At 35.4% G+C, this 16,107-nt stretch overlaps 1 protein-coding gene across 1 annotated transcript in view; it reads left to right on the forward strand.

Moving 5' to 3' along the window:
* Positions 1-16,107, forward strand: part of CEP126 (centrosomal protein 126) — a 35,310-nt gene that overhangs the window by 1,245 nt on the left and 17,958 nt on the right. Inside the window, exons 3-5 of the mRNA XM_057370812.1 lie at positions 7,637-7,782; positions 9,183-9,303; positions 14,224-14,422. Of these exons, the coding sequence (XP_057226795.1) occupies positions 7,637-7,782; positions 9,183-9,303; positions 14,224-14,422 (466 nt within the window). The remainder of the gene's footprint in view (positions 1-7,636; positions 7,783-9,182; positions 9,304-14,223; positions 14,423-16,107) is intronic.

Genomic DNA, 16,107 nt, shown 5'->3' on the forward strand with positions numbered 1-16,107 from the left:
CAATCTTCCAGAGATTTCTCATCTGAAGGAATAAAAAAAAAAAAAACAACCAAAAAAAAATAAGAAAACCAAAGCAAAAAGAGCAAAATGAGTCAAAACCTTGAGACAGATCAATATATCTCTACTATTTTCATGTTCACTTTGATAAATAGCCTCACTGCTTTGGCCTAGAGGAATCCAAGCTGAAAAGTTTCACCCATCCACTTTCTTGCTACAGAACAAATAAAAAACAGAAAGARCATTATTCTGATTTACTCACTAATTTTTGGAAACTCACTATAGTCACATCTTGTATAAACTAAAGGTAAGCAGCACTTTCATCTTGTGCCTCTGACCTGCATTTCTAGAATTCTGGGTGTTATTAGCTTCAGTGGATGTATGGAAAATACACTCAGCTGCACAGTATGGGCAAGCAGGCAAGCAATTGTTGCCTTCTGAAGTGTGTGCTCTTCCCTCTGTGTGGCATAACAGCTGCACAGCCTCTCCTTCATGGCAAGGCTTTTTGCTCCCACTTCCCAGTAAACACAAAGCAACATCTTTCTATGCAGGGTTACGTTTCTAATAAAGTTATTCTGTACTGGCGTTTTAAACAGGGCTTTGCATAGTCTGTCTTTCTGCATACGTGAGAAGCAAAGCCATGAAATATTCTGTGACAAATGGATTAAGTAAATTATGTACTGAAATGTCTCAGTGAAGTGCTGTAAGTAGTTTGCTACTTATAGAGGTCTTTTCCCTCACGCTAAGATGGTGCTCACACATACAGGACTCTCAGTTGTGTGTATTGTAGAGGCAGATGGGTTCCTCCTTGCAAGCCCCCAGCCTCAGATCAGCTTCCTCTACCTCCTGTTAACTCATTAATACTCATGCCCCACAGTTCCCCTATCAGATGAGTTCTGTTGACAATGTTTGCTTATGGACATACATTGATAACTCTTAAGAGAGGTGGTATATATTGTTTATGTTGCAATTTTAGCCTGACAATATGTGCTGTCAACTTATGTCTTGAAATATAAAGAAAAATGGAAGAGGAGGTATAATCACCTGTGAGTGATTAAAGACAGTGTGTGACCCACAACCTTTACAGGTAATAAACTGAGTCTCAGTTGAAAAATTAAATGTCTAAGTTCATTTTCTGGGACAGAACCACTGTAATGCTATGCATCTCAGATGAAAACTGTTTATTGTATTACTGGTCTTGAAATGTTATACTCTAATGTAAAAGCAAATACCAGACAGCCTGCATATTTTTGACAGACTTGTGTAGTTAAAGTAATACTCATGGATACATGAATACATATCCATATGTGTTTCATTTCAGCCTTAAGAAACACAGTATAAATCCAAGTTACTCACGTGAGCCAGTTRAAAATTTAGTTATGGTATTCATAAAATGAAATTGTTTCAGTTTCTGATAATTAAGAATGGCATAATTATTAGCAWAATAATCAGTTCAAATGGAAGTTGATGATAACAAGTTTTCTCATAATAACTGAAAAGGAGTAAGTTGGTTAATGTTAGAAATGTAGTAAGTGGATATAATGTTATAAGCTGTGACATATAATTTAAAATTCAGGGTCACTGCATATATGCAGGAAAGTAATTWKAAAATAAAGTTCCTTGAATCTGARTATTTTTTCCTGACAATTACACAGRTAGGAATTGATTGATCAACYATCARGTCTTATCTCAAATCTGTGTGTAAGCCAATTTCAATTAGCTTTCTTACACATGTAAAGGTGTTAGATATGATGATGGTTTCTCAAGGTAGCATGACTTTCTTAAGCTCTGCATTCTCACCTGGCAGAATTCTCCCTGCCAGGGGTTACAGGCATGTATCAGGAGTTATTCTTGGCATTGCTGGTGTATAATTTCGAAAGTCAAATTGTATCTTTTGTGTTTTTATATGGAGAGTAGGAATGAGTGCACTGTGAAGTGTGACAGTCCATTTTCTACCTCTAACCTTCACACAGAATGGTTGAGGTTGGAAGAGACCTCTCAAATCSATCTCATCAAACACCTCTGCTCAGGAAAGGGCCACCTAGAGCTGGCTGCCCAGAACTGGCTTTTGAGCTTTTGTAAGAATGGAGACTTCACAACCTCTAGGGCAATCTGTGTCAGTGCTTGGTGATTCTAGGCAAAAAATGTGTTTCCTGATATTCCCAGGGAAGCTTCTGTGTTTCAGTTTGTTCCCATCAGCGGACATCATTGAAGGCAGCCCGGCTCTCTCCACTTTGCACCGTTCTTCCAGGAATTTATAGACACTAATAAGATTCCCTTGAGCCTTCTCTTCACCAGGCTGAAGAGGCCAGATCTCTCAGTTTTCAACCTTTTCTATATGTGCTTGTAAGGAAATTTTCCCTGACAGTCTAGTATTGATTTGTTGCAAATACTCCTAAAATGCAGCACCTTCAGCATTAAAAATGCTCAACTTCTACAAGCTTTGCTCAGTTAATTGGTTTAGTAGTAAAAGACAAAAACATCTCTTGCTCAGAAAAGAGCAAGGATAGCTTTGGAAAGAAAAGTCTCRGTAACTTAAACCACGGTTCTTTTTCAACCCCTTTGATGCCATCTGTTTCTTTGTATCTCTTTTGCCGACCAAGCTCCTTAGTTTGTGTTAACAGCAGTGCTTCAACACAGCAAAAACTCTTACCCTACAGTTTATACAAGTTGCTTGATTATCAAGAAAGTAATTTCTTTATTGTCTCACTGATACACGAAGTTGCAATTTCAAGATCAGATTAAGAATCAGATATTCTCTGGGGCAATAGCTGGCTGATATTTTGTTTAAATAATATTCTGGAAATAAGGGCTCCTGWCTAAGCACATACTTGATGCAAATGAATAGGATCATATTTTATGTTTATATAACACAATGCTTTCTAAATACCAGCTGTCAGYTTTGCTGGGAACTAGACTTCCTGCTGGTTTTTCTCAGTGCAAAATGTGTATCCCATTTTACTGCAATGTTGCTGTCTGCAGGTAGCTGGTTCATTCTGGTAATGCAATCGGCTATGCGCATTTTAAAATAAACCTTACAGTCAGTTATCTTGGTTCAGAATTTTGAATTACCTTGAAATAGSTAATCCATCTATTGTAAGTGGGGAAAGAAATGGATACTGGTTTGCAGTCTATTCCCTGTCTATTGTTCTTTCCATAGTACTTTATTTTCAACATATGCACGAGCTTTGTGCTCCACCTACTGGCTGATTAACACTGATTATTTAATAAAAGCTTTTTAAATTATTAATCTATGCTATAGAGAATGAAAAGCAGTCTAGGGCCAGAAATATGAGAACAACATCAGCACCTGGTAAACAGAGAGGGCAAAGTGTTAAGAATTTTTTATGGCTTTCTACATCAGAATGAAACTGTGAGAAGTAGGTGAACACTGTAGCTATGTAGACTTCAAATGCAGTATTGCCATTTCTGATAATTGGCCATGGGATTGTGCTGRATTTGTGAGGCCTCAGGGCACATGTTTGCCAAGCTCACTCTCTTTGAACTTTTCTTGAGCTAGCAGCAGCTTTGTTTTGATTGGTTTTGCTGTAACAGCAACTTTTCTAATGACCAGGTGTCTGTGGCTAATTTGTTTTGTCTTTGTTTATCTTTTTATTGTATGACCATAGTTTTATATAATTAGCAGTAACAAGCAGTTATTCTATGTAGAGAATGAGATATTTATKACTCTAAAATAATGAAGTAGTGTAGAGAAATACAGGCCTGGTTCAGTAGCAGAGGCCTTGAAAACTGGAGATGCAGGATGTGGCATGAAGAGTACAGACAGGGGATGGTAGGAGATGGCACACAGGCTTGGCACTGCACATTCCGTGGCTATAAACAACTCACCAATCATTGGTTAAAGAAATGCAGAACTAGATCTGACAAACCTGACTTCTGAGGTAAAAAAGAATAGAATGTAAGATACATAAAAGGGACCATGTATGGAATATTTGGAGGTAGTGTGTAGCTACAGTTTGATGACRATAGAACAGAAGTGTACAAGTGTTTTAGCAAATAAAACAAATTCACTCAAGTGCATCYTAAGGTGAGGGAGAAGAAAGCATTAATGTGAGCATCCCGTTGGTCCTGCTGAAGGTACTCCAAATGCTGCTAGTTCACCCTAAACCAGAATTAAATTCCAAGCCTTGGGATGCAAAAGAGCAATTCAAGAATGACCATCAGAAAAAGGGATAGAAACTCAATGTATGAATAACACTTAAAACCATTTTTTATCATGGTAATAAAAAAAATACATTATTGAGCCTCTTTTTATGTAGAAATATGCWAACACTACTATTATTTTTCAGTCACAATTATAGCTACATTAATAATAATTAGATTCTTAAGATTTGAATTATGCTAACAAAAAAGAAGCTTTACTATATAGAAGGTATGCTTGGGTTTTGCCGATGAACAATTCTTGGAGTGTAACAAGTGGTATATAGTGTGGGCAGCCCTCCTGTGAACCTCTGGAGCATATTGCAGGAGARCCCTCTGTGAGCCCTKGCAGTATTGCACGGGTTGGTCSTTCTGAAACTCTAACAGCTGTKTTTTTGTATTCAGCATATGATAATCAAAGAAAATGAATGAATAGATTTAATAAGTATTCCTGGTCTTGGTAAGTAGCTCAGATAAATTCCCCATTGATTTTTGGGCAAAATCCACAAATCTTTTTAAGGACATAGGATTGCTTCCTGTTTGCCCATGAAGGGAATATTGAGTGTGACACCCCATTCTAGCCTTGCTGTAGTAATTGACTATACAAATAACTCCCTACCTCAATTTTAAAATTACTGTGCACTGTCTTGCAGCATGATGTGGTCATGGATGGATAATATCAACTCAGTATCAAAAGGTTCCTTTTATATATAGTCAAGGACACCTTCTATATAGTCAAACTTTTTTTTTGTTAGCATAATTCAARTATTAAGAGTCATAGCATTCTATAAGCACTGTATGTATTCCTTTTTTAATTACTGTTTTCATCCAAAGCAGTAGTAAGCATTTAGTCTGCCTGGGAATGTAGCATCCATCACTTCACTGTGAAGACAATTTCATAAAATTAACCAGGAAATAGTTCTACCATCTACTCATAYTGTTTTTAACATAAAAATGCCTTCCACATAATGTCTGTATATGTGAGACGTCTAAGCATTTTAAGTTTCATATTCCAAATACTCCATAAACATTTTGGCAGCCATTTCAAAAACTGCTGCACCACTGGATTGTTTATAGTAGACAGAAAAATTCGGTTAAAAAAACACCAGTCMGGAAATTGTTCTGCTAACTATCCATCTTAAAGCCATATTCCTTTGCCAGTGTTACATCTGTGATATGAACCTAAGCTGGTGGCTTAAGGAGAGTTCATGAACAAACATTTGCTTTAACTGTTTTTTCAGTAAAAATGTAAATGTGCATTTTAAAAAGTATTTATTTTACATAATGCACCTACGATTTGCATTCTGCGAGGTTAAGAAGTTAATAAGACTTCACTGAATAACTTCAATGCATTTCCTTACATTAAAATAAGATCCTTTTTTACTCCTTGTCTTAATCCAAATCAAATAGTGATCATGAGGAGCTGTGGTGAAAAAGACCTCTTGCATCAGCATTTGGACTTGCTCATTTCCCAGCTATATGGAACAACAGTGCTTTTTTTATGCCTATTATTAGGAATGTAGAAGAGTGCAGCTAAATCATTAAATTTTTTTTTTAATATATAAGTAAAAACTATGTCAGAATTTACTTTTTCCCTTTTTGGAGTTATACACTGGAATTAGTCCAGGTGTAAAGTTGCAGAATTTTGCACATGTCTGAATTTAATAATTGCAGTTCAACTAAAGGCCTTCTTGATCAACTTCTAGAAATATTAAAGGGCATGAAGAAGAATGTATTTAAACTACTTGCTAGGATAAGCAAGTCTGTTTCGTCTCTTGTGATTTTCCTATTTCTTTAGTCAGGATAAAATTGCAGATTTCTGTATTAGATTTTAAGGTGAGTGAAATTCAGGAATACTGAAAGCAGGCAGTGAACTCTAGTTCTACTTTTTAGTTCTAACATGTTTTGACAAATGTATATATGAATTTTCAAAATAGTGAAAGATCTTTATGTCTCTCTCTCTCTCTCTCTCTCTCTCTCTCTCTGCTACACTTTGGCTTCCAAGTGGATTGAAGTGGATATTCCTGTATAAGTGTGTGCCTGGGAATTAGTTGGCAGTTTTCCTATTTTTTTTACTGTTGTGCAATTACAGCCCTACAGCTTTCTAAAATAAAAAGTACCTATTCAAAATTATTTTTGTATTTGTTTTTACAGGAGATCAGTCATCATTTTGGAGGGATACTAGAGAGGGTCAAGTTGAATATTTCAGTTTGAACTTTTACCCTGAAAAGCAAAGGAAGAATAATTAAAATAGCTTGAGTTAAGGAGTAGCTCTGTAAAGTAGCAGTTTTGCTCCATTAAGCAAGAAGACCTATGAAGTGGGTCCTAGTGATTACAGTTATAGGAAGGTATCTCATTTTGATGAGAGAAACAAAGAACATATGGCTAAACATTTCTTTCCACTAATGCTGGCTGGAGRGGGACATCTACTTAGTGTACTAGTGACCTGTTAAATCACATTTCTAATACACAGATGGGAAGCTCCCAGCTGTAGTAGGCTTTGGAATAGTAACTTGAAGAGCATACTTTTGAAGTTACTGCATTTAGACTAGAATGTTTTCAGGGATGGGGCATCCACAGCCTCTCTGGGTGACCTGTTCCAGTGTTTCACCATGCTCACGATAAAAACCTTTTCCTCATATGTTGTCTGAATCTACCCTCTTTTAGTTTAAAACCATTAAATATGACTTCCCTTCATAGGCACAGTGCCAATAAAAATACTGGGTGTATTTCACTCAAGGAGCTAGTTTCTCAGATGGTTTTGTCAGCAGGACAAAAGATTCAGCATAGCTTCATGGAGCACCTGCCTACTAAAGAAAACCTTTGTGATGTTTTTGATTTCAGCCTGCTCTGCTTTCCAACCTATGGGAATAACATTTAACAAATTTATTATTAACAACTGATTCTGTCAATTATAGTTTCATGTTACTATTTTATCCCATTTTGTGTTGCTAAGCTGATTGTCTTTCAAGAAGCTTCTTAAAAATTTGGCACTAAATTTTGCACATTTGTAGGTAAAAGCTGTAGTTCCTTTGTGTTATTTCTAAATAACAACTTGTAAACTCTTATTACCTCCCCAACAGCTTGTGCAATGCACACACAGAGCATTTGCAGTTAACCTACCCATTGATCTGCTCACTGTGACACATTTATGTGGTACTGGAACAGTTGCTGTAAATGTCACATTGGTGACAAGAACTGGTCAAGTCTGCATGTTAATTCACATATAAAAAAGAATCAAATCTCTAGCTGAGGTTAAAAAATAAAAAGATATTGCGACTCTTCTTCATCACCTGCTATCCCATTTATGTTYAGGCAAACTAAATTGCAGCTGTGCTGAAGTTAATACCATTTAATTTAYGGACAAGCAACCTTTTGTACTAAAATTGCACGTTGGTAAGCAAGTAAGTTACTAATATTTTGGTAAATGTAATTCATAAACATAGGAATTATCTATGGTGTTTTTTTTTTAATGCAGAGCCTTTAAAGAAAGACAGAAGGAAGAAGAAGAAAAAGAACAAAGATTTAGAGAACAAGTTCTGCAGCAGAGGAAATCTAAATTTCAGGAGGCAACTGCTAAGTTCCAACGTGCTCATCAGTCCTTTTCTCAGCACAAACAAACAGGTTTGTAAATTAATATTTAGCCATTATTCACAATAACAGTGTTTTTATACTCACAGAATCACAGAATAGTTAGGCTTGGAAGAGACCTCTGGAGGCCATTAGTCCAACCCCCCATATTTTTCTATTAGTAGAATATAATTGAACAGAATCATTAATGTCATTCAAATTAATTGACTTCACAAAAGCAAAACAGCTGACAAAAAGCTCAGATCTGATATGTGATACTTGGATAGTAGAAATTAAAAGAAAAACAGACCTTTATTTCTAAACATTGTATTGTGAGATATTTCACTATATTCTTGTCACAGTAAGTACATGACCTCCTTGGAGTATTGTGGCTTCCTGGGTTTTCCCCAMTTTCTTGACTGCAGTGTGCTTCTTGGTTGCTGTACTGTGCCTTCACAGCTGGGTGAGAGATGTTGCAAGGCCACTGATAGTTACTAGAATAGCTTAATGATCCCCTCCTTGGGAATATTCCCTCCAAAATATTCAAGAATATGCATTTTGTTTATTGTTAAGTAAAAGCAGTCCTAGTATATATAAATAAAGTACCAAAGGGTTTTTTTTTTCTGAATTAGCCCACTTTCTAAGCTGTTCTCTCACTGCTGGGAAGAAATGATCACTTCAGCTCAGTTCCTGCTTTCTTGGAATCAGTGCAGATTGGCAGGAGTTTGTAACAGCTTTGGCCAAGTCTGATTTCCCGTCAACTTTCCAGTGTTCAAATGCTTAAGATATGGTCTATTACTTAGGTATTCTTTAACAGATTTACTCTCCCAACTGCAATTGTGCCAACTGTGAGGTAATGTCTCTGAATTCAAGATCAAATGTCAGATTAAAATAACAACATAAAACTGTACTGGTTTAGGGCTTCTTCATAGTCCTACTGACAGCCCACACTGTGTATCAATAGAATGAATCACAATTTTTTCTCTTGGTTTTTCTTTATAGCAATTTTGTCTCTGCTACTCTCTATCCTACTTCTACTCACTTGAAAGTGGCAGTACGTTGTGCATTTCTGAACTCCTTCTTTCCCCACTGGTTCAATTATCAAGTTACAATTTGGCCTCTGTAAAATATCTGCAAGCCATAACTTTGGCTTAATGCACAAATGGAATAATCATGATGTAAAAACAAATGTTAAGGGTTTTTTATGTCCTATTTTTTCAACTGTGTGGTTTAAAAGCAAATAGCAAAACCATTAAATATGTGTGTGACTGTAAACACTTAAAGAGACTGGGATTTTGTTTCAGAGCAACTCTAGGTACTCTAGCATGTCTAATTTTGCTAAACTACTCTGTTTATTGTAACTGTCTGGATTTAGGCTTCCAAACTTCAGAAACTTAACCCATTTATCGCAAAATATTTCAATTTTAATTTTTTTTTCTTTTGTGTGTGTTTAGCTCTGATCTCTCCAGTCCAGACAAAACCAGCTTTTCAATTAGAAGAAGCTCTTGAACAAATTAAAGGATCAGTTTTAATGCCAGGACTGTGTTTGCCAAGCATAAACAAAATCAACTTCAGGTAAGCATTCAAAGATCAAAGGAAGTAAATCGCTAACTGTATTCAATAAACAGCAGACAATTGCCTTAAGGAAATTGTAGGGCATTTCTCATGTGGCAAAGAAAGCATTTCTGTGAATTTCTCCAGTGAAACATTATGCAACTTCCTCGAGTTGTTTGTGTCCARTTATCATTTGGTAAGGGAGCAGAGGAGATGACACAAACCTTTTCCTCTCCGTGGAATTCTGGGAATAGTCAGGACTAACCCAGTTTCCAGGCAGTTATAGCCCAACTCAGATTGCCATGGTTATCAAGCCATTTGCTGTTCTCAGAATTGCAAAGTGTTCTGTCTAGGTGATTTCTTATCCAGATTTTTTCCTTTTGACATTCAAGGATGCTTTAGCTTATATGTTCACCCAAGGATCTTCTTTGGAGCTGTCATTCCTTTATATTTCTCATTCTCTATATGTATTGAGAGAACCCTGATAACAATTTGACCTGTAATTTCATTTTATTTTGCATAAAATTTTATTTGCATATTTTTCACTTTACCTAATCGCTGCTTCTAAGATACCTTGACTTAAAACAGAATGTTTCTTCATACATAGTTTATTTGTCTGCTCTATTTCCTACTACTTCCTGAGTAYCCCTTTCCTAATCTTTCATTTCTTTAACATTTCAGTTCAGGGGGTTATTTTTGTTGTTGCTGCTTTTGTTATTCGTTTCTGCATTTCAATAATTTTCTCCATTATTTAAATTGTGATGATGTTCAGAATAGAGATAAATTCTGTTGGAAGCGGGTCTCCCTACTTTTGTGCTTAAGTGTGTTCTTCACTGAGACATTAATATTCAACTTGTTTACATATCTCTGCTGATTCATACATTTTTGGGTGATAAAGTRGACAGTTGAGAAAATATTCCATAACTCTTAAAGCTTAACACTCATGCTATTTGCTAATCAAATTTCATAGGAAGACTGCAGCAACAAAAATGAAGAAAAAAACAAGAAATCTACCTGTTAAATCTAAGTAATTTATGTCAAAAAATGTAGATGTTTCTGAACCTTGTCTCAGGTTTTCTGATCATTTGTCTCATTTCACTCATAGACTTGATTTGTCTCATTTCACTCATAGACTTGATTAAGAATCTCGGTGCTTCTTCCCCCTGCCTTTATAATTTCTTTCTTTATTTTTCATCTTTCTTGAAACTGCTCCTTATGCATGACATTTGTATTTCAGGACTTGTTCAAACCACTTACCATTTCTTACAGTGCTGTCACTCCATTTTTATTTGTATAATACTAAAAATTTGCTATCCTTTAATAATGATAGTGTGTTTTTTTCCCCAGTTTTCATTTTTATAACCTAATTTCCTMAGGAAATTAAATTTATATGTTCATATTCTTTTACAGTTTATGTTCTACTGGTAACCAAATTTGAGAGAGAGTTAAGAATCTCTAAGTTAATTTTATTTCTTTAAGTTTGAAATTAGAAATTGCTCAAGGGAAAATAATTAAAATAAGTAACCCCAACATGAGAAAGGCTTGAAAGTTGAGTCCGCTACTATTGGCAGGTCGCAAGACAGTTAGTACAGAYAAAACAGAAGGGCATTTTGAGAAGTTTCTCAGCAGTGAAGCTTCTTCAAAGCTCATCAGATCTGAGCTATAAAGCTTTAAACATTTCTTACAATCCCTTCAATTGTAAATTTTGTGACAACTAGTAACTAACTCATATGAAGTAGTGGATACCTTTCTGTGTTTCTGTTGCTTCTTACAATTCTATAAACACTTAAGCTAAAAATCTTTTGGTGCCTTTAGCATTTACCATCCCTCAGAAACAGAATGTATAGAGCTCATTGACAGTCCCCTTTTAAAGGTAGAAATGAATACTGTATTAAGTATGCAAGATAAATATAGCTGCACACCCAGCTGAATATCTGTGAATTTTAAAAGGTTCTAGAATTCATAATATCTATGTTTTAAAAGGCRTAAAAAAATAAATTAAGCAATAGAGACCTATTAACTCCTCTTGGAGAAAGGCAAATAAGAGTATTCTGTGCTTGCARTGGAGCCTCTCTGCTTTTAGTAGGGTTTAGTTATTGAATGCTAAAGCAAAGATTTTGGAGCACTCATTAGCTGACAGACACTGAGATGTTTGTACATTAGGTGTGTAAATGTCATTCTGYTCTTTTTGCAACATATACTTCCCTGGTGGTGTTTAAAAATAGTTGTGTTTGATTAAGTTTGATYTTGGAATATAAACTTAAATATGAAAATCAAAAATTATCTATGGAAAAGTTGGAATGTAGAAACTTTTATAAATATAAATGGTCTAAATGTGTTGCAATTTTTATAAATGGTCTAAGCACTCAAGTAGATAAAATGAATTGTGTATGTTTTGAAAAAAATAACAAACTAGATTTCTGGAGGGCCAGGTGTCAATCAGTCTGGTCCATAATAGCAAAAAGATTTTGGCACTGAAAAGATATTGGCCATTCAAAAGAAACGGCATGCAGTTTTCTGAGTTCAATAAATAGATAATGTGAAGTTGTTCTTTCTTTTTGCTGTCAGCCATTTAATCAGAAATAATAAATTCATTTTTCGGCTCTCCTTAGGTCACTGCAATTAAGCCAACCTTTTTTGGAGTCTTGTATAAAGTCTCCTGAAAAATAACAACAATCTTGATGGTTTTAAAGTTTCCATTTTCCATTGCCCTAAAATTATTGTGATAAATAAAAAAAAATATTGTGTTGTGATAAATATAAAAAAAATAATTTAAAAAAAAGGGTCAAATTAGATTATTTATCCCCTTGAAACAAATCCAGTCAAAAGAAAAGGAATAATTTTATGGGCAGGAAGAGAAGGCTCAGAATAAAGAACTTAAGCTGAAGCAATGGATTGAAATGAAGGAAAGAGGTTATTGAGTCTCTGTAGATATATGGTAGCCACCTCCAGCTAGAGCAATATGTGTTCCCCAATAGTGCAGCTTTCCTGGACAGGCAGTAGAGGAGGGTGAGGTCTCTGTGTATATGGTGTGACTGCTCTGTTGTGCCTAACTCAGCAGGGTGCTAACTGTTAATGCAGGTAAGTTTTCTGTGACATGAAATAGTCATTTCTTCCTGTCGGTTCTGTGCTGCGTATTGCCCATACTTGAAAGAAACCACCTTCTTTATCATCACCTTTGCTGAAATGAAGAATGGGTAGCATGTGTGTGGTAGATCATCTTGTCAGGACAGATTCCAATTTAAAAAAAAAAAGTTTTTAAAAGAGGAAATATGTGAAAGTATGATTTTCATGTTTAGTTGCATATAAACTAGAAGTTCAATTTTGCCACAAATTTAGCTTAACATCTTCATGCCAATATTCATTGGCAATATTTAAGGGATCATGTTGGTTTCACTAAGGAATTGAATGTGGGAAATACATTTTGGGAATGCTGGAAAGCATTTGCATATTGAATGAGCAATAAGCTTGTTACTCAAAATCCAGTAGTTGCCAAGACAAATTATAATTTAAAATATGGGACCTGATCAGTCTGGTAAATCTATTTGGATATCTGCTTTTAGGCAAAGGCATACCCATTTTACAAATTACCTACACAGAAAGCCTGTGCTGTCAGTCTCTTTTCAGATCTATTGTGCTTCTACCACCATTGATAATCAATGGGGAATACAACAAATAAAATCTCAGAATCAGGAAACTGTGGAAGGTTGGTAAATACCTTGATCATTGCATCAAGTCTAATCATTAATCCAGCACTACATAACCTTGGCTTCCTGATCAGTTGTTAGGGTTATGTCTTTCCTGAACATATGTGAGAACCCATACGTAAAGCATGGGTTTGTTGAGAGGTAATTGTGTAATTGATTGTAATTGCCACTTTGGATATGCCAGACAAAGGGCCTTGAACCAGATTTGAGCCGAAAGATATGATAATGTCCTTCACTAAACTGTTCCATCGAGGTCCTCAAGCATAGCTGGCAGTCTGGTAATAGTTATATTTATAGAATAATGAAGCTTGATCCACCCATGAGCTGGTGGGGGTTGGCATGTGGGCTATGTTTGCTGGGTTTTTTAAGGCCTACCTTTCTTATTGCTTAAARCTACTTACTTCTTGGTTTTGTCATCCTTGATAGCAACCATACTTAGTTCTTGCTTCTTGTTTTCTATTCTTAATGATCTTACCCAACCTCATTCCTGTTCTATCTTCCTTTTGCTCCTGAACATGCTTTGTTATGCACTCCCTGCCTTCCTAGTCATTAATTGCACATTTTCSTTTTCATTTGCTTTCACATCCTTCTTTCATTCTTGGCTGTCAACAAGTCTCGTAGCTCTTGCTAATTCTCATCCTGTAAAAATCTGTGGCTTCCTTTGTCTTTATTTGGGTTCATCCTGGTCACAGGACCCAGTTACACTAGCTACAAAGATTTTTTTTTTTTTTGCAGGCTACAAATACCAATTCTTTAACATACCACAATACTGACATTGAATATCATCAGTAGATTTGGGCTCTCTGGAGGAGGACTAAAAGTCCTTCTTGCTTGTTGAAGTAAGGGAACACCTTACATCATCAATATAGTTACTCTCTACATAAGCCAACTTTATGGAAAAATAAAACCAATTTTCTTGGGKTTTTTTTTTCCCTTTTTTTAAAAAAACAACCCTCCATGTTCCATTTCTGTAGATTACCAGACTGTTGGCTGACATTTTCCATATTAATGCAGCCTGAGGCAGTCACGTGACAACCCAATCAGAAAAGTCTATTTATAAATAACAGAAATTTTAAAATGGAAAGGGTTAGACACTTTTAGATAGTACTAACAGCATTTGTCGAGCTTTTCTTCATTTATTGATGGTGTATACTCTTGGTAAGAAACATATTTGAAAGTGAACAGTTGATGAATAGAAATAAGAGGAAGTAATAATTTGCTTGTTTGCACCAAGAAGCACAGATGACACTTCATCCTCATCAGCATCTAGAAGTGATTCTTTCCATCAGAAGCAGAATTCAGCAATATCTGGCTGTCATGAAACAATACAAGAGAGCAGTAGAACAGACACGGATAGTCACCGACTTCTCTTCCAGAAAAATCTGAAAGAAATGCAGCAGCTCCTTGAAAAACAGCATCTCAACAGCTTGGAGGTATGATATTCGCATGTGATTCATTACAAGATGCTTTKAAGTGTGACARTTTCTTGAATGTGATAAAAATGAAAGTTCTGTTCAGCAGTCTTTATCAATTAGACAACATGGCACAGCATACTATATCTTATCAATAGATTTTTTTTTTAGTAAAATGATACATATTTTCCAGTAAGAAGTCAGAGATCTTTAAAAATATTTATAAGAATGCTTTCACAAATTAATCCAAGATACCTGTTGTGTTGTCCTTTTGTTCCAGTGAATGTAAGATTTGTATGTCAGAATTGCTGTCTCTGAAATTGGTAGCCATTAGTTGACCACAGGGGTCGTGTGCCACCTCTGAAGTTAAATTGGTAGTTTTCAGTGCACACCCAAGTTTCTGCTGTGCTGATTGTGGCAGCTCAGCACCAAATGCTATAGCATTATAATGATGGTAGGTCAAATGTTGGGGGACTTTTTTGTTTGGCTGTTTTTTCCCCAAAGTGTGGTGATATGTTAGAGATTGACTTCAAGTCTCTTTAGATCCCTTTTTGTCATCTTTGGAATAGCTGCAGGTGTTCCTGCAATGAGCTTTTCCTGGCTAAACTAATTTTTAGACAGAAAATCAGTTTAAAAAGTCACCTTGGAAACAGTGAAAATCAAGAACTGAGCTCTAAAGTGATTTTTTAGTTGTGCACCTTCAAAGTGATTTTATGTCTCAGTGTTTTCTTTGATTTTGGAAATGKCTTCAACATTACATTTTCTGGAAAAAAAAATAGGGCATACTTTAGGGCTCATTCTTTTATTTCTATAATATCTACTGGTATCCGGAGTCATGATACCTGAAATTACCTGGACTCCATGAAGCACTGTCTCTTTATATGAATTGTGGCTGGAGGCATGGAATCATTGGTGGCCATAGAGCAAGGGCTTTTCCTTTCAATACAAGTGCCTGGATAACTTGTGAAAGACTAGAAAGTTCAGATATAACTTGATATTGATGTTTCAAGGAGCATTCATCTCTGCCTTTTTATCCACTTTGTTCTGATGGATATTCATGAAAACCTTGAGTAGCTGATGGCTAACACAGAAAATCGCACTCAAATGGAGCGAGGTTCAAAAAGGTTGAGTGGAGAGAAAGTATAATTTGTACTGGCRGTGATTAGTGTTATTTCTAAGCTCAAAAAAAGGATGAGAAAATGATGAATTCTAGAAAAGAGCTGATAAAACTGAATTCTAGATAACCACTTTACAAAAATATACAAAAAACTCAAAGCATTTTTTTTAAAAATAATATCACATTTTCATTTCATTGGTATAGTGTTTACAAATCCCTCCGTAAATGATGATCCTCAATTTGGAAGTAGCTGTGTTAGCACATCTTAGAATTAGAAAACAAAACACATTCTCTTTGAGAAATATATATAAAACTATTCTTCTTAATGTATTTTAAGATTTCTATATTAGAATGTATTTTATCAAACAGAATTATYGCTTCCTAATTGAATTCTAGGAAAAAACTGCCATGATTCATGCATAATTTTTTGCTTATACTTTTTTTAAATGTTATCAGCAATTTTGGACARTGTACATAATATAGGAATTTGTGTTTACAAATTAATGCATTTTTCAAAATACGTGTCAAAAATTTTGCTTTTTTTCAGAATGTTATTTTATGCTGCCACTAGAGGTTGCTCAGCTTCTTT

This window comes from Malurus melanocephalus, unplaced genomic scaffold, assembly GCF_030028575.1.
Source record: "Malurus melanocephalus ecotype Western Australia unplaced genomic scaffold, MMel_1.1 scaffold_134, whole genome shotgun sequence".
Classification (NCBI taxonomy): Eukaryota; Metazoa; Chordata; class Aves; order Passeriformes; family Maluridae; genus Malurus; species Malurus melanocephalus.